General features: G+C 38.8%; 1 protein-coding gene and 1 non-coding gene across 2 annotated transcripts in view; both read left to right on the plus strand.

Moving 5' to 3' along the window:
• Positions 1–44: 44 nt before the first annotated feature.
• IPO7 (importin 7) overlaps positions 45–25,172 on the plus strand; it is a 34,207-nt gene continuing 9,079 nt past the window's right edge. The window contains exons 1-17 of the mRNA XM_021529478.3: positions 45–258; positions 8,685–8,766; positions 10,356–10,509; positions 10,859–11,017; positions 13,295–13,451; positions 14,079–14,168; positions 14,575–14,669; positions 14,772–14,856; positions 17,884–18,018; positions 18,545–18,644; positions 19,612–19,688; positions 20,023–20,139; positions 20,915–21,004; positions 21,479–21,644; positions 22,399–22,559; positions 23,383–23,511; positions 25,063–25,129. Of these exons, the coding sequence (XP_021385153.1) occupies positions 175–258; positions 8,685–8,766; positions 10,356–10,509; positions 10,859–11,017; positions 13,295–13,451; positions 14,079–14,168; positions 14,575–14,669; positions 14,772–14,856; positions 17,884–18,018; positions 18,545–18,644; positions 19,612–19,688; positions 20,023–20,139; positions 20,915–21,004; positions 21,479–21,644; positions 22,399–22,559; positions 23,383–23,511; positions 25,063–25,129 (1,948 nt within the window). The 5' untranslated portion in view covers positions 45–174. The remainder of the gene's footprint in view (positions 259–8,684; positions 8,767–10,355; positions 10,510–10,858; positions 11,018–13,294; positions 13,452–14,078; positions 14,169–14,574; positions 14,670–14,771; positions 14,857–17,883; positions 18,019–18,544; positions 18,645–19,611; positions 19,689–20,022; positions 20,140–20,914; positions 21,005–21,478; positions 21,645–22,398; positions 22,560–23,382; positions 23,512–25,062; positions 25,130–25,172) is intronic.
• On the plus strand, positions 21,197–21,366 carry LOC116183777 (small nucleolar RNA SNORA23). The gene has a single exon (XR_004148470.1). It is a non-coding gene; the product is annotated as a small nucleolar RNA SNORA23 (small nucleolar RNA).

Consider the following 25,172-nt stretch of genomic DNA (forward strand, 5'->3'; position numbering starts at 1 on the left):
GGCGGGGCGGGGCGGGCCATGCGGCGGAAGGGGCGCTGCTCCCGTCGGCGGCGGGGGCAGCTCTATCCGGGCTCTTGGCGCTCTCCCTTCCTTTCGCGCCGGCGGCCGCTGGAGGCGGCGGGTCCATGTGCGCTCGGCGCGGCCCCGGCCCCTGCCCTCCGCGCTGCCTCCGCCATGGACCCCAGCGGCATCATCGAGGCCCTGCGCGGCACCATGGACCCGGCGCTGCGCGAAGCCGCCGAGCGACAGCTCAACGAGGTGAGGGCGCCGCCGGGCCTGGGCCGGGGCCGCGGCGCCGGGGAGCGGGGACGAGGCCGGCCCGTGGGAGGGGGAGCGGGGCGGGGGCGGAGCGGTGCCCCCGGCTCCTCGGCCCGTCCGCCCGCCGCCGCGGCCCCTCCGCCGGCCGCGTCCCGCCGGCCGCAGGCCGGGCCCGGCGTGCATTGTCCCCGCACATGGCAGCGGGGCCGGGCCGGCCCGGGCGGGGCTGCTCGGGCGGGGGGCAGCGGCAGAGCGCGGCCGAGGCCCCCGTGCCTCTCCCGGCGGTAACAGATTGCCTCCTTTGTCTCCGTGCGCGGCCGGGGAAGCGCGATCCGCGGAGCGGGGTTTAAAACCGCCCTTGTGCGGGCCCTCGGTGGCTCCGGCTGGACGCAGCCCTGCCCGCGACCATTCAAGCGACATCAGTGTCTGGGCGTTGGAAGCGCTGATTTGTCGGCGGGGAAGGAGGTGGAAGAGCCCCATCGCTTCGCAAGCAGTGCAGCCTGTAAGAGCGGCCTGGGCTGAGCTCGGAATCAGATCTGATGGCCTGGGCTGAGCTGAGACTCGGATCTGGCAGCCTGGCGGTGTTCGGTGCTCCAAGCCCGTGCGCTCCGGGTGCAGCGGGGCTGCCGGGGTGGGTGTGCGCGCCCCGGGTGGGAACGGACGCGTGTCCAAGGGACGGGGCAGACGGGGTTCCCAGCCCAGGTGTGTCATCCGAGCGCTGCACTCGCCTGGATGTAAAATCCCAGCAGCTCCCAGTTCCAGGGACTTCGGTTTTGGAAGAGGATTGTATTTTTATTCTTCTTAACCTCACCCGGTAGATGAAAACTTTATTGATGACACACAGCCACGGGGCTGGTAGACATTTGGAGAACAGAAGTGTTTTAGTGTTTGACCCAGAGAAAAGAGGATGTCTTGATGGAGGAGGTGAAGGATAAGCCTGCGTGGCAGCTCTTGTGGTGCCTTTAGCTGGCTTTTTCCACATTTTTCCTTGTTGCTCTTAAGCAGACTTCGGGCCTGACAATACTCATTTAATGCAACAGATGTTCAGCAGAGCTTAGATAAAGGAGGGCCAAATGTTCTGCTGGCAGTGGAGAAAATCTCAAAAACTAAAGGTATAGCTTTTCAGAAAATTAAAAAGTTATTTAATAAGTGATTGGCAAGTAAATATTAGGTACCTTTGAAATAGGTAGCTCTAGAACTGTTCAATGGCTAATTGACACTTGTATTAAGTAATTGTCTGTCTTTTCCATGCACTCTGTTAAAAAGTATGTTAGTCTTTTGTTATTTAAATCAAAAATGTAAAAAATGTGATGGCCTATAAAGACAGTAATAGCTATGAAATGTTAAGCTGGCCCCAAAATGCATTTTTTTTCATGTTTGATGGATGTCAATATTTATATATAGTAACTTGCTCGAAATATTAGTTCTTTTCTGCAGGTATTGAGTTGCTGAAGGTGCAGGAAATTAACGTTCACTGCCGCCTGGGGTCTTCAGCAAATGACAAACTCTTGCAGGAAGGATCGTGCTCATTGGCCACTGGCTTTTGTTCTCACTTTGGAATCAAAACCCCATGGTCCAACGTGTACTACACGAGTGATAAATTGGCATAAAATCTGAACAGTTGTGCCCCTTTAAAGGCACCAGATATTACTGAACCAGTGTGTAAAAATTCTTTGTTGTGGGAAATGGAGCATCACTAATCTTTCACAGATATTTTGTGATAAAAATATATGCTAAACCAGAAGTCTGCAAGCACTTACACATACATTCAGGTTTTTTCACATGCATGGTCTTGGTTTTACTTAGGTTTATTGAAGTCAGCTATACATTTTCTTGCAGGATGCTGGTCTGAATTTTTTGAATGTCAGGACAATTATGTGACCAGTTAATACTTAATTATGGGTATAGGAGTCTCTTTCTCTGTGAAGATGAGATCACAACAGCAGAGAACACTGTTTTTGCACATGGCCAGGATGCACAGGTGTTTTTATAGCTTAATAGTTGTCCTTAGTTGACCTTTCAGTTTACTTTAATTTGTCAGAAGTGCCTCTGTTGAGCTGCTGAGACTGGCTTTCAGCAGAATGGTCATTTTACCTTAGCAGCAAAGACTGTGCATCAGTCAGTAATTGATATTCCTGATTAGTGCAAGAGATACTAAGTAGCTAAGAGTTAAGCAAGTATTTGGATCTGTCTTCACCATATCCTATCAGTCAGCAAAGTTCTCTTGACTGGAGAACGGGACTAGAGTGTATGATTCTTGATTTGTCCAGGCTTTATTATTTTTCCTTGACCTTGGCTAAGTCATGAATTATTCTATGCTTTATTTCTCCTTTCACTAAGTTTTATCAGGTTATATTGCCCGCACATAAAAGGCTGTGAGAACTTTCAGAGTTGATATAATGTTAAAAAGCAAGTATTTCAGTCTCCTTGTCTTTTCTCACTGTGAAAAGAAGTTACAGGGAATGAGATCACTGGCTCTTGTGTCTCAGAATTTTCAGCTGATGGGGTGCCCTGAGGCATTTACCCATCTCTGTCCCTGTCTCGCAGGGGAAAGCTGTGTTTTACCAGGACTTAGAACCAGACTCTTCAGTTAAGCTACTGGAAAGCAGCAGGAAGACATTGCTGCCTTTTGAAAGTGTTTGTGCTTCATGTATGAAGAGTTTCTCAGAAATTGTGATGAAAATAGATATTTTTAACTATGCAGCTATGGAATGACATTCTGAAAACAATACAGAGTGTTGTTTCATCTTTTAATATCAACATATTTATAAGGTGCAGTTGCTAGATAATACTTTCCTTGCAGGTTTTTTCTTTGTAATTTCAGGGAATTTATAACTTTACTGTGACATATGTCTTGTAAGTCTCTGAGATTAACCTCAGTGTATGAGCTAGTAAGACATCTTTTTAGACTAAGAATCCAATTTTTGTGTCTGACAGTGTTTAGGGGGAAAAATGCAATCCCCTTTAACTCATCATTTTTTGTAAGTCAGAGCTCAACAGAGTTTGTTTAGGAAGATATCCCGACGTTCTACTGGGAAGTGACTTTCAGAAGTTACATTTAAGGTTTTTTGTGTTCTAATGTGAGTGACAGGGAAATGGCCACCATCACCATTGATTTAACAGTGCAGTAGGGCCTGGTTCAGTGCCTTTCACTGCCTCCCTAATAGCTACAAATGTCAGAAGGATGGAATGGTTACATTTAATGATTGGACTCTTGCTACTGAGAGTTTAGGAGTGGAAGGTTGTCAAAGGGGAAGAAGCAAGCTTCTGACATGGACTCTTTCAGACAGGATTTTTCATGTGCTGGAATGCTATGGATACTTTGGGTGAGGTGTTTGTAGGTTACCTCCAGCTTGAATTTTTTTTTAATCTTTTCTAACATGGTCTGCATGTGTAACATCTACAGCTCTGTATTGTAGTGTAAGAAAAAGAACAGAGCATGAATTTCTTGGCTTTGATTACCGGATCATGGGGTCTCTTTTGAAGTTGTTGGTGTGACATTTTACCCAAAGTACTTGGTTACTTCCCTCATCTTCCATCTGTATATTCTGCTGCGTGCTAGATGAGGGGTGCTTTGGGTGTTTAAAATTGCATGTGCCAAGGCCGGTCCAACACCAGGAATTCCCTTGGGGGGTGGTAAGGAACAGAGGGAGCCTTGGCTCCACTGGGCAGAAGTTCCCTTCTGGGTGCAAGTTGCCAAGCACGGTAAAATCCAAGCAGAAAGGGCCACTTGTCACTTTCTCATGACTTAGCAAATAGTTCCTGTGTGTGCCTAGCAAGCCTCTGCTAGGAGCACGTTGCTTTTTCCTCAGCCAGTAGAGCAAATAGTCCTCCAAACTTGCAGGCAGTGATGGAAGGAGCAGACAGGGATGTTTGCAGGAATTGGTAAGTGTGTGTGTATCTTTTGTGGACGTTAAGCTAGGTTTGCATATACATTGTAGCTGCATAAGAGGTGGCAGAACTGGCTTGCAAAAAAGTCTGAGGTCAGAACGACTTCCACACCTGCTGAGTTCTTAAAAAAGAATTTAAAGAGTGCTACAGGGCAGTTTGCTGATTCAGCGTGGCCTTACAGCTCCTGACCTTACCTTTCTATAAGAAAACAGTTTCATCTCAGTGTAATAGTTGCATGCACCTAAGTCCTGCTGTGGCCCAGATAAAAAATTGCATGTAGATTTTTTTCCCCAAAACTGGAATGGGGGAGAAACATTGAATTGTTCTTTTTAAATCTACTTTATTTTTTAAATGTTAGACTTTATTCATGTGTTCTACTTTGAATAACTATATAAATAACCTGGGGTTCCAGTTCAGCAGCATCTAGTAAGTGTTGCTCATCCGTTCTGCTTTTTTGGGCAACAGTAAAGGAGGTGCCTATTGTACTGTGTTTGTTATGGTATGTCAGCTTCCTGATGTCTGAAAAGAATGCATGGAGAATTAATCTTTTTACCCAAGATGAAACTTGGTTTTATGATTTAGAGGCACACAGGCTTTGTGTGAAAGATGAATATTCCAGAATTAAAGATTAATTTAAGTTACTGCAGTGAGTATCATTACTGGAGGAAAAGTGCTTTTCCACGTTGTAATTAACTATTCATAGTTCACATGAACTGGTCTCTTCAATGTTAACTTTGAACTTCGTTCATCTTTTGGACTGTGCAGCTCTGGTGTGACACTTTTCTCAAAAGTCTCTTTTAGCACATGTGTAACAAAGCAACCATGTTAGGAAAAACAGCAATGTGCAAAAAGATTGTGAGTTCTGGAGCAGTGATTGGTATTAACAGACAGTGGTGCAAGGTTTGTGGTCTGATAGAACACATTCCTCAGCTAGCCAGGCTGCATAGCAAAGATTGCTCTTGGGAAAAGTCCCCGAATTCTTTGGCTCTTAGACAGCAAAGTCATACCAGTGACATGGCATGTTGGACCTTTTGTAAAGGGGAAGGACTTGAGATGAGTTTTGGTTTTGTTTTTCTTTAAATGCTGAGTTAAGTGCTGGAAAACTGACTTATGTGACAGAACTGGTTTTTTAAATAATACTGTAGTTCTCTAAATTTAGTGTTTACTTTTAAATGGTACATGTTAACAAGGAGCAAGAGAACAAAAGTCAAAATTTTACCAATGTCAAAACTTTAAAGTCTAAAAAAACTTCTGTTCTTCATGCAGTTTAGAGTATGTGATAGTGACCATTGTGAAATCCTGATTTTAGTTCAAAACTGAACCTAAAATAGGTGTGGTTTTTAGTCTGGTTGGTTTTTTTTTTTAGCTGTGCAGTTAGTGAAGAGCATGCTTTCCTGAGAGGCAGCACTCTTGGAGGAGTAAAATTATTAAAGATGGAAATGGCTGAAAGGGATGTGTATTTTTTAATGCTGTAAATACAAAAAGGCACCTATGATGGTGTCTTATTTTAGGATCAGTTGTTTTTCTCCAAGTGCCAGTAAAACATTGGATGCTCTTTTTAAGAGTGAAGCACATGGTGCACAAGAACACAGTACTTGGTGTTTTATTTGAGCATTCAGTACACCCTTCATGGAACTGTCGCTACCCATCCCTACAGCTCAGTTTCTCTGCAGTCACCTTCTTTTCAACAGAGCGGGAAGGAGGTCACTGTGAAGAGTTTGGGAGTCCTTTACATTCCATAGAGAATGCATGGAAGTGTTAATGTAGGTCTTAACGGAGAGGATTAAGAGCAGGCTTTGATTGGCAAGTACAAGGTATTTTACTTGTATTAAAAGCACAGATTATATCTTGGCTGAATCTGCTTTGAACCACGAAAGGTGATAAAGCAGCTCATCCTCATGGCTGGTTGGAGTGTGCTTCAGATGCTAATAAGGATGATACTTTAAAGATTTTTAAAAAAACAAGCAGATAATGGTGTAGATGTTTTGGCTTTGTCTCCTAAAGTTTGCTATAGTTCAAAGAATCCAATGAAAATATATTAATCCCTCATATTGATAGAATTGATATTTCTAGGGAGCTTCTGTAGCCTGCTATAGGCACAGGCTTAATCATATCTTTGTAAATGAAGAAAACATTCTTTGGTATTTTATTAAATTTCAGTGTGTGGCAGTTTTGTACACTGCTGTCTAGTTTTTTGTTTCTTTTATGACATAAGATTTTTTAAATTTAATTTTTTTCTCTTTTTCCATTAGTTCCTTAGTAGCTCTTAAGCATTATTTCCATATTTGTTGCTGAAATTGATGGTTTTTATTATAAGTGTAGTGGTCATTTATCATGGGAAAGGGAAAGTAATCCTTCATTTGTTAAATTATAGGATTAAATGCTTCTGATTTTGCAAACATTGCAAATTTTCACTATAGAAAAGGTATCTGTTAAGCTTATAGCCCTTGTGGAAAGGCATCAGTTTGCACTTTTAAGTCCATTTTATGGAGACTAATATGACCTTATTTGTAGGTGAGTTAAAGGTTATTGAAACGGAAAGCTTTCTTCAGGTTCACAACACGTTAAACACAGGAGCACTTCCGCTGCCATTAATGTTAAGCGTGTAATTGAGTGCTGTGCTGAATTAGGGTCTGATGTCATTCGGAATGTGCTGCAGGACTCTGTGTCTGTTCATGCTCCTTAAGGAAAGGAGCAACTTAGCGGGCCTGGAGCTATAGGAGAAATCAAACCCAACTAGGAAATTTTATGTTAAATTTATTTATTCAACCATTACTTGGAAGTTGAAGGCAATTACTTTTTTTTTTTTTAAATTTGAAAGTGTGTTTGCTTCTTGAGGACTTGGGGAATATCAGAGGGACATGGGTCAGCAGGACATGTGCTCATATTGCAGTGTCAGTTACTCTCAGTTCATCAAACCACACTGTAAATAAACATTTCAGTGGGACCAGATGCTTCTGGGTGCTCTGGAGCCTGTAGAGTTTTAGTGCACACAATGAACATGTACAACAATGTTTTAACATTTTGTGCAGATTCTTAAGTCAAGTTTGTCCTTCATTTGAAATCTGTTTGAAAGAACAGGAGGTAGAAAACAAGCTGCACTAACCAAATCTGATTACCAATGTCATGTCCCAGGCTGTCCCTTTCACACTTGTTTATACTGGAACCTATTGCAGATACTTGCTCAGGAAAATGAAAAGTTGAAGAGAACATTTTAGTACTGTAGGAGTGAGCTGAGCAGCATGACACACCTGGGAGGAATCCTGTCATTATTTCATACTATCAGAAGACTTTTTGGTCATACTAAAGGAATGGAAGGATAATTTCAGATTATTTCTCTTTATGATATGAAGTTGGTGCAGTATCTGAGGCAGCCATTTGGTTTTCATAAAGAGTATATGTAATTTCAGTGGTTTTGAAAGTAACAAGCGGGTAAGAGATGTTTTCCTAAAGAGTTCAACAGGTTAAATTATGTGGATCTGTGCTGTTGTCTTTGATAGAGGAACTGCAAAGAACATAGGAAACTATATTGACATGTAAGTGAAGATAAAGCAGAAAAGCAAAGCTGTTTGGAGGTTGGATGAGGTAGATCAGGACTTGTCCAACAGAATGTCTCTAAGGTGAGGTACCACAGCCTTTGTGGATAAGTGTTCCAGGCCTTGGCCTCCCTTGTGAATTTTTGTTCCATGCATAAAATAGGGATTTCCCACTCTAACTCATGTCCATGGACTCTTTACCTTGAGGAAAATTATGTTTAATTTCAGTTAAGAAAAGTGGAGTTAGTTTTTAGGATTGCAACTCACTTTTCCCAGCAAAATTAATTTATTGTCTGGAGTTCTTGATGCTTGGGATAGGTGGGTAAAGTGTGTTATTATAATATTAAAGTTTGTTTCCTCATTGAAAATACAATCCAGTCTCAGTGACAGTTCTCATTATGGAAAGAAAAAACATGTTTTGTTTTCTAAGTGAAACTACTTCTAAGCAAATCCTTGGAAAGTTGTTACTCTGCAAATGTATCTCCATTTGGATCTAGCTGCTTTTGCTGTGGTGTGGTTCTCTGGACAACTGCTGCAGTAGTGCATCCCTTAAAACTGTTTTTTTCAGAAAGATGAAGTAGGAGTTGGAATTAGTTTTAAAACACAGTTCCCATGTGTTTCTAAGCTTATTATGAAATGAACTCATACCTTGGTAAAGGTCACTGTAAACTTGCTGTGCTGGGTTTTTCAGGCTGTTCAGGTGCTCTTGCTTCAAGTGTTTGTTCTGAATGGGGAACATGTTTGGTGACTGTGGAAGGCTGATTCCTGTTCAGTGATTTCTTCGACTCTGTTACCTTAAACTGTAGGGTTTTTCCTCCCCTTTGCTGTCTACAAAATACAGTGAGCACAAAACTTTGGAATGCTTTGGCTGATTAGCTGACTTCTGTGCAACTGGCTGAATTGCTGGTATTCTATTGATTGCATTACATCATTATAAAGATATTGTAAAACTTAATGGAAGTATTCTAAAACTTAACTTTTTTTTTTCCTTCTCCATAGGCACATAAGTCAGTGAACTTTGTTTCAACTCTGCTTCAGATCACTATGTCCGAGCAACTGGATTTACCAGTGAGACAGGCAGGCAAGTTTTCAAATATTTTTGTCATTGTATCTACTCAAATGGTGCATACACACAAGAACACATGCAGATACTGTTAAAGAATTCTAATGGTTTTAATGTCAAGCACTCCGAAGTTGGGAGTCGCTCACATTACGGTCATCATGAGTTATTATCTGGCACCATACACTGATTAAGGAAGGCAGAAAGAAAAGGTGTGTCTGCTCTTGAATGATTATTCCCCTTTATCTCCTGTGAACATTCCTGGGGGAAGCAGAATGGTTTATGATGCTGGTGCACTGGGTCCAAGGAGGTCATTTAAACTTGTACTGGGAGCACTAATGTTTCTAAACATACTAAGTGGAAGAAAACAGATTATGTCTTTTGGAACCCTGCTTATTTGTACATGAGCCATCAGTGAAAGTGGATGTTGATTATTGACAGCTCCAAACATCACCTTAAAGCTGCTTTTTGATAGAGCACTACTTGATAGAGTTTTTAGTACAATACTTCAGTGGTTTTCTGACTGGCCAGGAGGATATGATCTGGGTTGTTTATTTGGACCTTCCATGTAGTAGACTACTCTAAGCTGTAGCCTAAATTAGCTTGCATTTTTATCCTACTGCCTGGGAGTACTGTTCAAATGATGACTCAAAAAGCTTACTGCTTTACACGTATAACATGCTAAAAGGAGTTTGAAGAAAATCCCTGAAGTTTTACCCTCCTCCATGTAAGCCAATTAAACCCTAAAGCATCCTGTGGAGAGTGGGGATGGCTCATTCAAGGCCCAGCTTACAGTGTGTGTTTGCAAAGCAATTATTGATAAATCCCTCTGAGAGCTGGCTGAAGTCCCTATCACTTCAGTCTTGTACTAATCTGCTGAGTGTTTCTTGACCTCTGCAGAGACTTTCAGAAACCCTCTGGTTTCTGAATCTTCAAAAGGTCCATATGAAATTTAGGGAGAGAGGTTGCTTTATGGACTTTTTTGTAGAATTAGAGTAACAGTAACTTTGATACCAGTTTGCCTTTAGATTTACTGTTGCATGTTGTAAGTACTTTTTCAAGTGCTGTGATTTATATTCTGCCACACAAGCAGCTTGGATTTGGTTGCCAAATGGTAAATGTTCCAGGAGCCTGATTGCTACAAATTGCTGTAGCCCATAACCTGGATATAAAGGAGCTCTGTTTCTCTAGCATTTGTTCCTGTATCACAAACTTAATTAGATTTTTTTTTTTTTTTTTTTTTGCTTACAAGGCATGTTTTAGATTGTCATTAGTATTGATCAGCTTTTCTTTTTCAGTTTTAATGAAAATATTGAGAAAATCATTATAATGGATTTTTCAGAAGTTTGTTGCTAAATAGTTTCACAACTGCTTATCTGAATCACAAAGCAATACCTGTAGTATTTTTATATTAAATGGGTGAGTCTCAGTTTAGTAAATTATTGGGTTAATAACTTGCATGATTTATGTATTTTGATTCTCCTGCTTAGGAAGGGCCAATGTTTTTGTAATTTTGGTTCGTTTTGTTCTAAAAAACATTTGCTTGCAAGACATGTGTTTGTTTTGTGCTGTGAGTGGTTGCCAGCTGATTTGCCCCTCTTGTTTCACAGGGGTTATCTACTTGAAAAATATGATAACCCAGTATTGGCCGGACCGTGAAAGTGCTCCTGGAGAGATCCCACCTTACTCCATCCCAGAAGAGGACAGGCACTGTATCCGTGAGAACATTGTAGAAGCCATTATCCACTCTCCTGAGCTGATCAGGTGCACAGTTTTAGCCTCTGTGTGAATTGCCTGTGGATTCTGACTGTTGAGTTTCTTTCTTTTTATATTTTTCCCCCAGCCAAGATCACCCACATGCTAAGCATCATAGTCACACACTGTGTATCCTAAACATAGAATTAATCTAGATGGAAAAACAGTTTTCAGCTTGTGTAGCATGTAGAAATTTGTAATTCCTTAAATGGAGAATATTAAGCAGAAACTATAGAACCTAAACCTTATAAACAAAAAGGAAGTCTAAGTATGGATAGTATTTGTTGCTTCAACACTACAAGAATATTTTTAAAATAATAGTAGTAACTTTTTTAATTGTTGTGGTTTTGATTTCCAGAGTGCAGCTTACTACTTGCATTCACCACATTATCAAGTATGATTATCCAAGTCGCTGGACTGCAGTTGTGGAGAAAATTGGATTTTATCTCCAGTCTGACAACAGTGCTTGTTGGCTTGGAATTCTTCTCTGTCTTTATCAACTTGTGAAAAACTATGAGTAAGTTCTTTCTGGTCTTTCTCCATATAAACCAGCAGAGTTAATATATTGGTGTCTGTTTTTTGTACTCTGTGTCTACTGTAACCATGTAGAATTGTCTATGGAACTGCACAAAGGTGATGGAAACATAATCTTAGAAAGTATGCTTGACTATTTGCTGGGCAGATGCTGGCTCATGCATCTTCTCAAATAAAAATTACAGAAAGACTGCCTTCATTAAAAGTTTGAATTCAGAAAAAGGATGTTTGAAAACCTTAATGTGGTGGTTGTTTTTTATGGATTGATGGTAGTAAGAAAGTCTGCTCAAAATCATGACTTTTGCAGGAATTTATTGTTTAAATCACATTTAAACTTTTAAACAATTGGTACTCTAGTACTTGGTGACAGTAACCATAGAAAGGTTTCAGAGTGTGAAATCTGCAATGTTGGGAGCTCAGAATTAGTTAACTGACTTTGGTATGATCAGAGAAAAGGACAGTCCTGGAGTCAGGGAATTGTAGTAGTGGAACTGATGGAATCCACAACTTACTCTTTCAAAGCGTTGGAATGCATAACGTTTCTGTTTCAGGTTCTTGATTTAAAATGTTACATGGAAAAATTTCCATGTAATTTAATGATTTTTACGTCAGTCAGTGTAAAACAGTGAATGTCAGTTTCTCAGAAATACTTTTACAGGAATGCCATAAAAATCTTTGTAATCCCAAGTGGGAGTTTTCTTAGTGGCTGAAAATTGTAAGTCCTGCTAGGAAAGGAAAGCAAAAAAATTCTCACTTGGTTTTCAGCTTAAAGATCTTTAACCAAATATGCTGCAGAGATCTGGGAGCTGTAAATCAAGAAGTGTTCAGTGGTAATGAATTATGATTATAGAAATCCATGTTTTGGGATCTGAATGCAGTCACTGTGTGATAAGACAACAGGTGTGTCTGTAGTCTCAGCTGATCAAACACTTCAGCTGAGGCCAGGAACTGCTCCTGCTTGCTCAGCTTTCTGGTGGAGGCAACAAGGGTGAGTTTCATGTCATCAATCGTGTAGGAATGTGCACATTTCAGTGTGTTTCAGTCAGTTTAGTGAGACACGAATCTGTGTCATATTACTTCGATCAAGTTTTTACTGCCTGAGTTGTAGGCATACTTAAGTTTTAAATTTTTTTTCCTTACCGTGGGACATAAACATCTTGGAGCTTTTCACTTTTTTTTTCTTCAAATTCAACCAGCAAGATCAAAAGACTGCTCTTTGCATAGGATTTTTTTTTTCTAGTATTTTCCATTTTTTTGGGTGAAATTAGGAACAGAATTTTCCTGAGCAACATTTAATCTTAATGTTTGGGTTTCTGGTTCAGAAAATGAATTAAAACTGTATTACTGAACAGGATTTTGGAGCTCAGTGTTTTGTAGTAGTTCTTGCAGAACATGCCATCTGCCAGCAGGCTGAGTAGTCTTTTTCTTGTTATAATCTGAAAATTGACACTGTTCAGGAAGCTCAGTATTGATATTTAATATTAGTGAAAAGTCTACAATGTGTTTGAAAAACAAACCAAACCAAATCTCAATCCTATAACTCAGAAATCTCCCACAGGAATCCAAGAGTCTGAGAAGTGTTGATTGCTGAATCAAGAAATAAATGTACAATCACAAAATGATACTTTACCTAGTTATTGTCATCACCAGTATAGAAAAGATCCTGCTCTGCTGTAATAACTCTTGAATCAATTAGGAGTTTCGTGTGTATAAATTAAGATTTGGGGCAATGATTTCAAAATATGGCTTCATTTCCTTTCAGGAATTTTGAAATGTTGGAGAAAGGAAGTGGAGCCTTGTTTGCCGCATGGGCAAGCTGCTGGGCTGTCCCTAGCATAGATGTTCTCAGGTGTTACTTCAAGGGTGATTGCCTGCTCAGAATTGCCCCACAGCCTGGAATCCCACCTTCTCTATCAGATGGTTGCCTTTGGGCAAATTAAATGGTGAGATGTGAGAGCCATCAGTGCCAGGCTGTGAGAGGCTCCTCAGCTTGCTTTATCCAGTGTCAGTGAAGCAATGTAGCGTCTGCAAATATTTTGACAAACTGTGAATTTTGATTAATGTATTTCTTATCTGTAACACCATCTGGCTCTGGCTTTATTTCCGATTCTGTCACAGGAAGTGCCATGGGGTTTCTTTTTAAGTCACAGGTTGTTATGAGCTGTCATATAACCTATTGTGCCTACACTGGGGCAAGGTGAGCTTTTTTAATTTAAAGCCAGCTGAAAGAACTACAAATTGGTTTGGTTCTTCTCTAAAGGTACAAGAAACCAGAGGAGCGGAGTCCCTTAATAGCTGCAATGCAACATTTTCTGCCAGTCCTGAAGGACAGCTTCATTCAGCTCTTGAATGATCCATCAGACCAGTCTGTCCTCATCCAGAAACAGATCTTCAAAATATTTTATGCCCTTGTCCAGGTAAAAGAAGTTGTATGTACTTGAATAATAATTTAAAGCATTATGCTTTTGCTTAAAATAGTGAATGACAGAAATATTACAGTATTAGATGACATCTGAATCATTTTCCCTACTACTCAGCTCCATGAATCACAAGTTTGTGATTGTCTTGTGCTTTTACTTTTGAACAGTGCTGTTCCTGGTTGGCATTAGATAAAAGTTGCACATGCCATCCTCTAAGGTAGGGCGTTTGCTGGAAAACCAGTTAGAAAATGAGTTTTCTAAGGACAGATTGTGGAGGCCAGCCTACAGAGAATTACCAGTGTAAATATAGCAGTTAGGAATGGAACTGCTGTTAAATGCTTCAGAAATTAGAGTAACATCCATTTAAGTAGCATTTTAGCATTGCATAAGCACAATGAATTGGAGCAAAGACCTCTAGCACCTTTGAGGATATTTAGGATATAGGTTAGATTGTGTTAAGTCCTTTAGCCTGGTTTTTGAGGTAAATTGCTAATCTTTCATGGTAAGTAAGTGTAGGGAAAGATTTGAAAGCTAAAATTTTAACTGTAAAAGTAACATAAATTTACTATAAAGCAATTCAAAAATAATTTCATCTTTGGTTTTTGTTTTTGTTTTTTAAACCAGTACACATTACCTTTGGAGTTGATAAATCAGCAAAACCTGACTGAGTGGATAGAAATCCTGAAGACTGTTGTTGATAGGGATGTACCAGCTGTAAGTGGCTTTTGGCTATTTATGTCTTTAAGTATTTTTCATTCACTAGAATGTTATTTCTGCATTCTTTTTTTCTCTACAGGTGCCAAGAAAATAATAAAAATATTAGGCTAAATGGGGACTTTCAGACAGACTAAACAAATTTTTAAAATATGCAGCCTGTATGCAAGTTCCATTTTAAAATTATAGTAAAACTTATTTTGGCTTCTTGCTTCAGAAATTTATTGATCATTTAGGCATATTTCATGGGATTTATTTTTAGATATGCTCTACTTCATACTTCTATTAAGCTAGAAGTTAAAATGGCAGGTTAGAAGCAACATATACTATATAGTTGTTCCAGTTACATATAATTTGAACTCTTTGTGAATAATTGGTAAATAACGTCTTTTTTTTTTCCGTAAAGGAAACCCTTCAGGTTGATGAAGATGATAGACCTGAGTTGCCTTGGTGGAAATGCAAGAAGTGGGCTTTGCATATCTTAGCTAGGCTCTTTGAGAGGTAGTTTCTCTTCCATTATTATTTTTTAAAAAACCCCAAGCAAACATTCAAGTCATTAATATTGCTGCACCCTTGAGTTTACGTACTTGTTTCTAATTCTAGGTATGGAAGCCCTGGTAATGTTTCCAAGGAGTACAATGAATTTGCTGAAGTTTTCCTGAAGGCCTTTGCTGTTGGTGTTCAGCAAGTAAGAAACACTGAGTGTCGGGGGAGTATTGGGATAAGTTTAGAGTTAGTACTGGTTGCTTATTTCCATATTTGCTGAAAAGGTTTCTTGCTCTTACTCACATTTTTTTTCGAGCACATTGGTATGGAAAGCAGTGATGTCTGTGGGCTTTAAAAAAAGACTGGTAAAGAAATTATCAATTTGCCACATATCACAATCCACTTTTCACTTACAAGCCCTCAGATGAGCTTCAGACTAATGCTGCCAATTTTTTTTCCTTTCGGGAAGAGATGGGTATATGTGGTGTTAGTTGACCTTCAGAACTACCTTTTAGGCTCAAATAGAGGGTTTTTTTGACTTCCAAGACTGTAAATGCTAAATTTTCAGCTTTCTGCAAAAGCCTGATCAAGCAGAGCCTCTCTTATAGACAGGTAATTCTGATGTTCCCTTTCCACTCATCTCCCTGTTTTGGGGTTGCCGCTTGTGCTGTGTTTTAGAGTCTGCTGTATGCAAACAATCTTTGGATTAATTAAAAACCTCAGGTATGTTTTTATAATTTTTCCTCATATTTGGATCATAAATATCTTTAAGGTGATTATATTGCAAATGTAAATAGACTATTGATTTATGAAAATTTCACAGTGTGAAATGTTTTCTTCAAAGCCTTTGAGTCAGACAAACAGCTCTTAGTTCCGTTTCAGTTCTCTTAATTTCTAATGAAATTATAATGAATTACAGGACTTTAAAAGAAGAAATGTAGGGGAAATATCTCCTAAATCCATGCTTTTTGAAGGTTGGCCTAAGTATGGAAAGCATTTTTCACATGGAGTGTGAGGCAATATATCCCAACATTCTGTTCAGGGAAGTGGTGTCAGCTTTGCTTCCTGAGGTGCTCACCTGGCACCTCTAGGTGACATTAGACAGATCATTATTGCATCTTCTTTAAGGCCTTACTGCTTGCTTTGCACTTCCAAGATAAAATGAAGTTCTGACAAAGGGCTATGGCCAAAAGTACTCTTTGAAAAGCTAATTTTAACAGTTTGACAAAATACTTGTTTTTCTGTACATTCTCTTTGAATCAAATTTTATCCTTATTGTTTTTGCAGCTAGTAAACTCCTAAGAATTCAGGTATTTAAAGAAAACTGCTAAAAAATCAATACTTTGGTAGGCCTAGTTTGTTCCTCAACAGTAATGTAACTTGTTTAGGAAGACAGACTATATTAAGGTTCTGCCCTCCATTTTTCTGCAGAAGATAGAACTTGGGCCTCTGCTTAGGACATAGAATCTGTCAAATAAATGCTGTGGAAGATTTCTGAGCAGGATGTGTTTCTTTACACAAATTGGAAATCCATTAAATACTGAAGAATACAAATTTGGATAACACATTTCATTGAGTTCTCTCTACTCTCCAAAGTGTTTACATTCTTTTAGTAAAGGAATAATAGATAAATATAAGGCATAAAACTACAGATGGTTCAAGTATAAACTTGAAATATACTGCTAATGTTATTGTCATAATTACTTCTCATTGATTAGCCTCCAGACCTCCAAAAAAAAAAAAAAAATATATATCCTGTACATTCAACATTTACTCTAGCTAAACTTTCTTACCTTGTCCAAACCAGGCTGAGCTGCCTAGCTGGAATACCCTGAATTTATCCCTTGTGTTAGCAGCTGTTTTGCTCAAGACACTTCTCATGAGCCAGAACTAAGCCCTGGTTGGACACTGCTGCCTTGTAGTTCCTTGGCACTGTTACAGAATTTTATTTTGCTTGCACCAGAGTGTCCATGCTGCTTCTCCTTACTGCAGGTCTTAAACATTTTCTTAATTTTTTAATATCTACCTACTACATCTGAGTCACGAAACTACATGCATCTCCTTGAATAGTCCTAAAAAACCTGCAAGTTTGAACTTTTGCTCTCTTTTCTATCCTAACTCAATACCTAATGCCACAAAACCTTGTACTCAGGTGTTGGTATCAAGTAATTTCTCTCTAAATCCTGAAGGTTTTTAAACACGAGTAGTTCCAACTTTGGAAAGTGATAAAGCATCTAGAGCATAAAAGTGTTTTTAAAGCTGTAACTATTTTGATGAATGAGTGCATCATCCTTAAACTGAAGTGCAAGACAATTCCTTTGGGAAGAACACTTCAGTCTTTGTGTAATAAATGGTATCAACGGTATTCATTTTCAAAATAAAGAATCTTGGTTTCCCTAGATGTTTAATTTGGTAGCATTACAGATTGATTGATACTTTTCCAGCAACTTTGGGTTGAGATTTTAAAAAATTGCTTATTTTATGTGAAGACTTAAATGAAATCCTGGAAATGGGATTTGCCATTTCTCTCCAGTTAGTGATGCTGCTTCTGAAGGTGCAGTGTTTCCACTGACCTGGATTGGGCTAAGGGAATTCCTTCTGCATTACCCATGCAAACCTCTCCTGTGAGCTGTAATTTAATTACAAGTCATGGTCCCGTGTCCTTTTCATGACCTTATTTGTGGAGAGCCATGGACTTGAGCACAGGTGGATACCTGTGAAGGAGTTCTGGGTGCCACCACAGGAGAAGAGTTGAGGCCAGAAAGCCAAAGGGAGTGACTGATGGGTCACTCCACACACACACATTGCTCACTCAGCTGGGTGGCTGTGAAGCAGCACAGAGGCACAGATCAGTAGACTGAGTGTAGAGTGTTCTCATCCAGTGGCTGGGTGTGAATTTCTGCCCCAAAGAGTGAAGATGGAATAATGAACCTCAGAGGGCAAGGCCCCCTGGGGTGTGTTGGTGGTGAATTAGCATGTATGGTTTGTGTTATTAAAGGATGGTATTTTTAAAAGATGTGCAAGAACCCTGTATGAGCTGCAAATTGTCTTATAAAATTAACAATGACATTTGTTGAAGGCTTAGTCAGTACCCATTTTAGCCTAATGAATGAATGGGGGATTTGTTCAATTTTGAGGGGGTCTTATGTAGGCTTGTGAGGGAGGGTAGGATTGTGGTGAAAATGGGATGTGCTCAATATAAGCTACTGATGAGATCTGATTTCTCTAGGTGCTGCTGAAGGTGCTGTACCAATACAAGGAAAAGCAGTACATGGCTCCTAGAGTTCTGCAGCAAACGCTAAATTACATCAATCAAGGAGTGTCTCATGCAGTCACCTGGAAGAATCTGAAACCTCATATTCAAGTAAGCCATTTTGGAGGCTTAATACTTAGATGACTCAGAAGTACATTAGTCAATCTACTGTACAGTGTTTCCAGCCCTGCTACAATTCACATTTTAGGCACTTCTCTTATAAATTGCCAGTGGAAAGAGTTTAAGCCAATTTAGTGAAGGTTACCTTGAAATATGAACAAAGCCAGCTAATTGATTGCTGTCTTTCCTTTTTGTTTTAATTTATTAAAGATTACAATCTAACACAGCATATTTGGAGATGCTGTTAGCTGCTGAATTTATGGCATTGCATCATCTCCACATGCCATTATCCAAAGCCAATCTGGTATCTTGTGTTGTATTGTAACTCTACCTAAACACAAATTATCTGCTTTTTTATAAAGTGCCACATAAATCCACCCTAAATCCACATAGTTTTAGAATGCTACCATTTTATATGAGGAAGTGACAGGATGGAGAAAATCTGTAAAATACAGGACACAATATAGAGATTGATTTAGTAGTGGTAATCTGTTTTCAATCTCTTTTTTTATTCAAGGGAATCATCCAAGATGTTATTTTCCCATTGATGTGCTATACAGATGCTGATGAAGAGCTTTGGCAAGAAGATCCATATGAATATATCCGCATGAAATTTGGTGAGCGTTTGAAATTTGTTCATGTTAAAAAATTATTTCATGCAAAGGATGGGATTTTATGGGGTGTTTTTGTGAAACTGAGATGGCTTTAATTTTTAAAGCCAGTGTATTCACCAAATAATAGAAGTTGGACATATTGGTGGAAAGGAGAGAGGATACAACAGTCAGCAATGACACAGGAGTTTGTGCACTTGTGAAGGTATTTAATTTTTACAGTTACAAGTCACACAGTCCTGGTCTTGCTAGCTACAACTACATAAATTTAATGTCATTTAAAAATTATGCCATAAACAGCTAATATTTCAGGCCCTGGATTTCTTAGGGAATTTCACCCATGGCACAGTTCAGAGCAGGTTTACCTCACTGGTAAATGACACATTATGGAGTAAGCCTGGCATTCCAGACTTGTCCCATTTCACCTCCTGTGCTCTGCTACTTTATGTTGGGGTTTATTCTAAGTCTGTGCAGTCCTCTGATGCTGGGAACAATAAAAAAAAAAAAAGCCTTCAGACTCCCTGAACAAATTCTTCCCTTCACTAGGAATGTTTATGTGGCTAGAACAAGGGGTTTGGGAGTTTTTATCCCTCAGGTCAGAGGCATACCTATAAACACTACAGGTGTTACACAAGGCTCTGATAATCCTCTTCTGCAGAGAAATGGAGCATTTTTTAACCCAGTTAATTCTGTGTCCTGGCCTGTAGAGCAAATAACATCCATGTCAAAACTTGACTGTTGGGTCTGCTTCTACTGTTAAAAATATTTATCTTAAAAATAAGAGACGCAGTCATCATGAAAAACATGAAACATATGTATCCAGCTACGTGTTACTCTTTGGACTTGGACTGTCTCTAGCTAGAAAGCACAATTAACCACCTGAAAGGTGCTCTTTTTTTCATGTTAAAAACATTGGGATCATGAACTGTAGTAAAGGACCAGAATTTAAAACTGTTACAATGTTATTTAACAGATGTATTTGAAGACTTCATTTCTCCAACAACTGCTGCTCAGACATTATTGTTTACATCGTGTAGTAAAAGGAAAGAGGTAAGTTGTTCAAGGATTATACTGAAATACCACTAGCTAAATTCAGTTTATTTGCTGAAAGAGCTATTAATAAAAGTTATACTTTTCTGCTTTCATCTCATAGTATGCTAAAATTTGAAATTCCAAATTTATTTTGCACTGGTCTATTTATGATTTTTTGTATTTGCAAATTCCCCTAGGATCCATTCTTGATAGAATATGGTGTGTTTATAACAAAGACATGAAACATTGCCCAAATTCCAGACTTGGAGCAGACTATTAGCACTTCAGAGCACAGAGAAGGTACCTGGGTTGATTGATTGGAATACTTTGACTAACCTTACATGTAATCTAGGTCCTGCAGAAGACAATGGGCTTTTGCTATCAGATCCTTACAGAGCCAAATGCTGATCCTCGAAAGAAAGATGGTGCTTTACATATGATTGGTTCTTTGGCTGAAATTCTCCTAAAAGTAAGCAGAACAAATCTAGTTCTTTTCATCCTTTTTTTTTTTTTTTTTTTTGTCCCTCCTATGCTTTCTCTAACATATAGTGCCTTAGAAGAAATGCAAATAGCTCAGAGTTCACAAGTTTCTGAACTGCTGCCAGTTTTTTTGAGCTGTTGAACTTAATTGTTTTGGGTTTAATATCAGCTTAATTACTTAATTACCAAAGTTTTATAGGTCATGTTCAAGTTTAGATTATTAAGTTCAGTTAAGTGCTCTGCTTCTGGTAAGAATTACACCATGTCTGTGCTTCACTTAATTACATTCCCTTTTTCGTAGGAAAAAAGTGCATCCAGTGAGAGGCTGTTTATTTAATGGACTAGGTTTTGTGTCTAGAAGAGAGGAAATAAAAAGCAATTAGGAGATCTTGCTCAGTTAAAATGGTAGCAAAATAGATGCATGGCATGGACTTGTATTTGGATTACAACTCTAAGCAGTTTCCCTGACCACTTTTACTTTTGGTGCCAATGTGCTGCCAACTGAAAGGTGTCTCTTGGGGTCAAAAACTGTCTGGGGAAAAAGGTGTCACTATTATTACTGAAAATTTAGAAGACCCATGTAGGATCCAAGTTTAATTACTAATACAGGAGATCGTTGTTGCCTTATTGACTTTAAAAAAAGGATAAGTAAAAAGTCTGAGGGTTACACTCTTCACACTTTCATGTGTGACTTTTTTATTGGGATAGAAATAAATTTTTATATGAAGTTTTAAACTGATGTGCCTCCCTTCATATTTTGACAGAAAAAGATCTATAAGGATCAGATGGAATATATGTTGCAGAATCATGTGTTCCCTCTCTTCAGCAGTGAGCTGGGTTACATGAGAGCACGGGTAAGGAAGTGTGGCATTTACTGGTGAGATACACTGTTCCAGCTGAAGAATTCAGAAATCTGCAACTTCTCCCCTCTCACAGATGCTCTCCTTTCTGCACCTTTTTCATAATAAATGGTACACCTACTCCAGGGATGAGTACCAGTTTTTGCATGTGATTATAGATGGCCCCTGTGTAGTTTTGAAATGGCTGCAGCGCTGTGTGCACAGTTTCCCATCTGTGTCTGGTGGTAGGGTCTGTGTGTGTTTTGCACATAGACTGTACTGCTCACACAAAACCTGTGGCCAAAGATGAACCTGAGATCATAGTACTGGTTTAGTGATGTCTGCCCACTGACCAGCCTCCACACTCTCAAACATCTTCATCACTGAAGAGTCTTATCTTTATTCATCAGCAGTTGCACCTCAGATTCAACGATTTGTGTAGGTTGTAGGTTTTGCAGCTCTGAATTTCTTCAATGTCTTTTTTTTCAGGCTTGCTGGGTTCTTCATTATTTCTGTGAAGTCAAGTTTAAAAGTGACCAGAATCTCCAGACAGCCTTAGAACTCACAAGAAGGTGTCTGATAGATGATAGGGAAATGCCTGTGAAAGTGGAAGCTGCAATAGCCCTTCAAGTTCTCATCAGTAATCAAGAGAAAGGTAGGAGCCTTTTCTTACAGCTGTGGGAAGCTTTAATGGAATAGGTGTTAACTTTGTGATGTTCAGGCAGACTTGTTCTCTTCTTCCCTGATGTTAATTTAATTTCCCTCTTGCAATTGTAACTTGTAATCATTCGCTGTAATTTTTCAGCTAGAAAAGTTTAATTTTTAAAATAAATTACACAATAAAGTGCATTTTAACATAAGACATAATGATTATTAAAACATGGTAAACAAGAGCTTCATGGTAGAGTAAATCCAATTTTATAGCACCTAATAATTGAATCAGAAATACAGTGGCAATATCTGCCTTGGCATATATTAATTCATGTTAAACTTTATTTAAAGGGAAAAAAAAGGCTGTCTTGATCCAGGCAGGTTTTATATGTCTTAGTATTCCTGAAGCTGGCATAAAAGCCACAGAGCAAACATAAATTATATATTTAATCCTTCAGGTAATTTGATAAAGGTGTATATGTACCATTCCCATTCAGTTAACATTTGCGTTGCTCAGTAATCTTGTATTTTATTAATTCAGACTGCAGTGCTTTGGTTTTCATACTTAAATTTTGATCCTCTTGTCATATACTATTAAAATTTGTTCTGAATGTTAGTTTTGCTATAATGATTTATTCTACTCATGGTTTTGGCCTGTTGATGCTGAAACACTAAATAAAGTTATTTGAGGTGTACGTTCTTAAACTCATCTCTAGTTTTCTAAGAATGTTAATTCAAACATTCCACCTGTTTTACAGCTAAAGAATATATTACTCCATTCATTAGACCTGTAATGCAAGCTTTGCTTCATATTATAAGAGAGACTGAAAATGATGATCTTACTAATGTGATTCAGAAGATGATCTGTGAATATAGTGAAGAAGTTACCCCAATTGCAGTAGAAATGACACAGCATTTGGTGAGACTTTATGGTGGCTTGGGAAGATGTTTAATATGGGAAAGATTGGTGTTTAAATTTGATAGTTGAGTTTGACCATCAATTAATAGCTGTTGTTACTCCAGCCTGTTTAAGTGCATTGATATATGTAATTTTCTTCTGCATTTAGACAGTTTTTTATCAGAAGTGGTTTCATAACTTAAACCAACTAGAAATTTCTAAGAACATTGTAGAAATATTTGCCACATAATTTCCTCCTGATAGTGGTAATAATGAGATTGGTAGCACATTTTAGGTAGTTTCTAAAACGTCACTTAGGTTGTCTCCTTTAAAATATTAAATTAAAGAGTAGATTTAAAATGAAAATTTTGGTGTGAAAATAAAGTTGAATCTGCAGGAGAAATTCAGAGCTTGAATGGCCATATATAGCAAGTTGCATTAATGGTTGCAAAAGCAGAGGTCAGCTCAGTGCTTCCCTACTAAAGGTCTTGGAGTTAAAATGGAATTGTTAGAGTGTCCTTTCTAGGAATGCCTGCCAAATGTTCCGGTCTAGTTCAGTTACTGAGGAAACCTTGTGTCAGAAGAACTTACCATGGGAAAATGTATTTTTTTGCATGGGACATAATGTCATTGATATATTTTTATTGAGGAGTAGATAAAGGGTGACAGTTCCAATGGTTTAACATCCAAATTTTATCATCCTGAGAAGAAATTCTGGAGCAGAGCAGTCACCTGCTATTATTTGTACACATTTTCTCAGCAGAAGTCCTTCTGAAATAGTGTAGAGTGCCAGATTATCACAATTTAATGACATATTTATGGGTTGTTCTGCTATTACGTGCAGGCAATGACATTTAACCAGGTGATCCAGACTGGTCCAGATGAAGAGGGTAGTGATGACAAAGCAGTGACAGCAATGGGAATCTTGAATACTATCGATACACTTCTCAGTGTAGTTGAAGATCACAAGGAAGTAAGTAAAAATTACTTTCAAGCTGATATGTATGGTCTAAGAATGCTGTAAGTCTTTTGTAGTCCTAGCATTGTTAGCTGTAAAACTGTCCTTTTGGCCAAAAATACGTTAAAACAGAAAATAGTGAAGTACTTAACATGTAGCCAAGTTGTAACAGAGTGGGTCACTTTTCTTATGCAATGCATGCAGTAATAGAGCATAAATGTTGCCACAGGATTTCCCATAAGAATCCAGCTTCTTGTTCAAATGTGTCTGTAGCAGGTGGAGCTTTCTCAGCTCAGCTGGAAACACACATCTGATTTGATGAGGTCTGCCCTTCAAACAAAATAGATAAAGCTTCACATAGCTGCAAACATTGACTCTGCTGGCTGGGTTTGCTCACTGTGACAGAATTGATGTGGGTAAATACAGCTCTTGTGGCTGTGCTCAGAGATGGGGGATTTTACCTGCCTCATCTGCCCTGAGGAATTTTCCTTTAGGATTAAAACTTCTATCATTTTGTTTTTGTGTACTGAATGGGGCCACTTCTGTGCAGAGTACAGCCAGTTCAAAAGACGCTATTTCTAATTAAAATCTTTCTTTACAAAGTCAGCTATGGTCTTTTAATAAATACATTACAGTTTTTTAGTGACTCAAGAGTTCAGTAATAAACTATAGGGCTCTGAAGACTTCACTAAAGAAGCAGCATCAAATTCCCAAGGGAATTCCCAAGTATACAGTGCTGCCACACCAAGGACCAGCTCAGCTCATTTACTTGTTGCTAGAGCTGCTTGTACCTGTTTTTGTCAGCAAAGCCTTGCCTTGTAAATTAGAAGTCTGTGTAACGATATGCTAGTCCTGAGTAGCTTAGTTTGAAAATGTTGACCAGTAAACATTAATATTTAGAGACATCTCACACAGTGTTCCAAGAGATAAAGTATTTAGCAGGTTAGTTTCAAATCCTGTTCTGCATAGCTAAAACCAGAAGCTCAGCCTTTACCTGTCCCTGTGCAAGGTGAGTGCCCTCGACAGGCTAATGTTTTGTTAGCTATTCCATGGACTAATATACACTAATTGGGAACACTGACTGTATCTGTAGGACCAGCATTTGCATTAATGCTCTCCATGTCATATGAACATCCTAAGCTAGGTTTGGGAAGTGGTTTGGTATTTAGGATTTTTTTCAAGTTTTTTTGGTTTTAATTTCTTTTCTGGAACAGCAAATACTTCCTGTGATTTCCATTGTTTACTCCTTTGATATATACGTATATTTGCTTACAGTGTTTTAATGGGACTGAACTGATGCAGAGGTTTAGTCGGGCTTTTCTTTTTAAAGGATACCCTATAATGAGATTCTTCCATACTCAAAAGCCATCTTGTATTGAACACTATCTTGTATATCCTTAGCCGAGTGCTGCTCTTACACATTTAGTGCTCTAAAATGTGAGACATTTCTAATAGTTCTTAAAAACTATATTCTGTATATAGAAGCTGCTTTGACAAATTTTAAGATGTGTTTAATTTCAATTCCAAAGTATTGAAAATAGTAATTACCTGTTATTTTCTTTTCAGATTACCCAGCAGCTGGAAGGGATCTGTTTGCAAGTGATTGGAACAGTTTTGCAGCAGCATGTACTAGGTATCTGTACTTCTGCTGGTTTACTTTTAGAAGTACATGGGAT

The sequence above is a fragment of the Lonchura striata genome, chromosome 6, assembly GCF_046129695.1.
Source record: "Lonchura striata isolate bLonStr1 chromosome 6, bLonStr1.mat, whole genome shotgun sequence".
Classification (NCBI taxonomy): domain Eukaryota; kingdom Metazoa; phylum Chordata; class Aves; order Passeriformes; family Estrildidae; genus Lonchura; species Lonchura striata.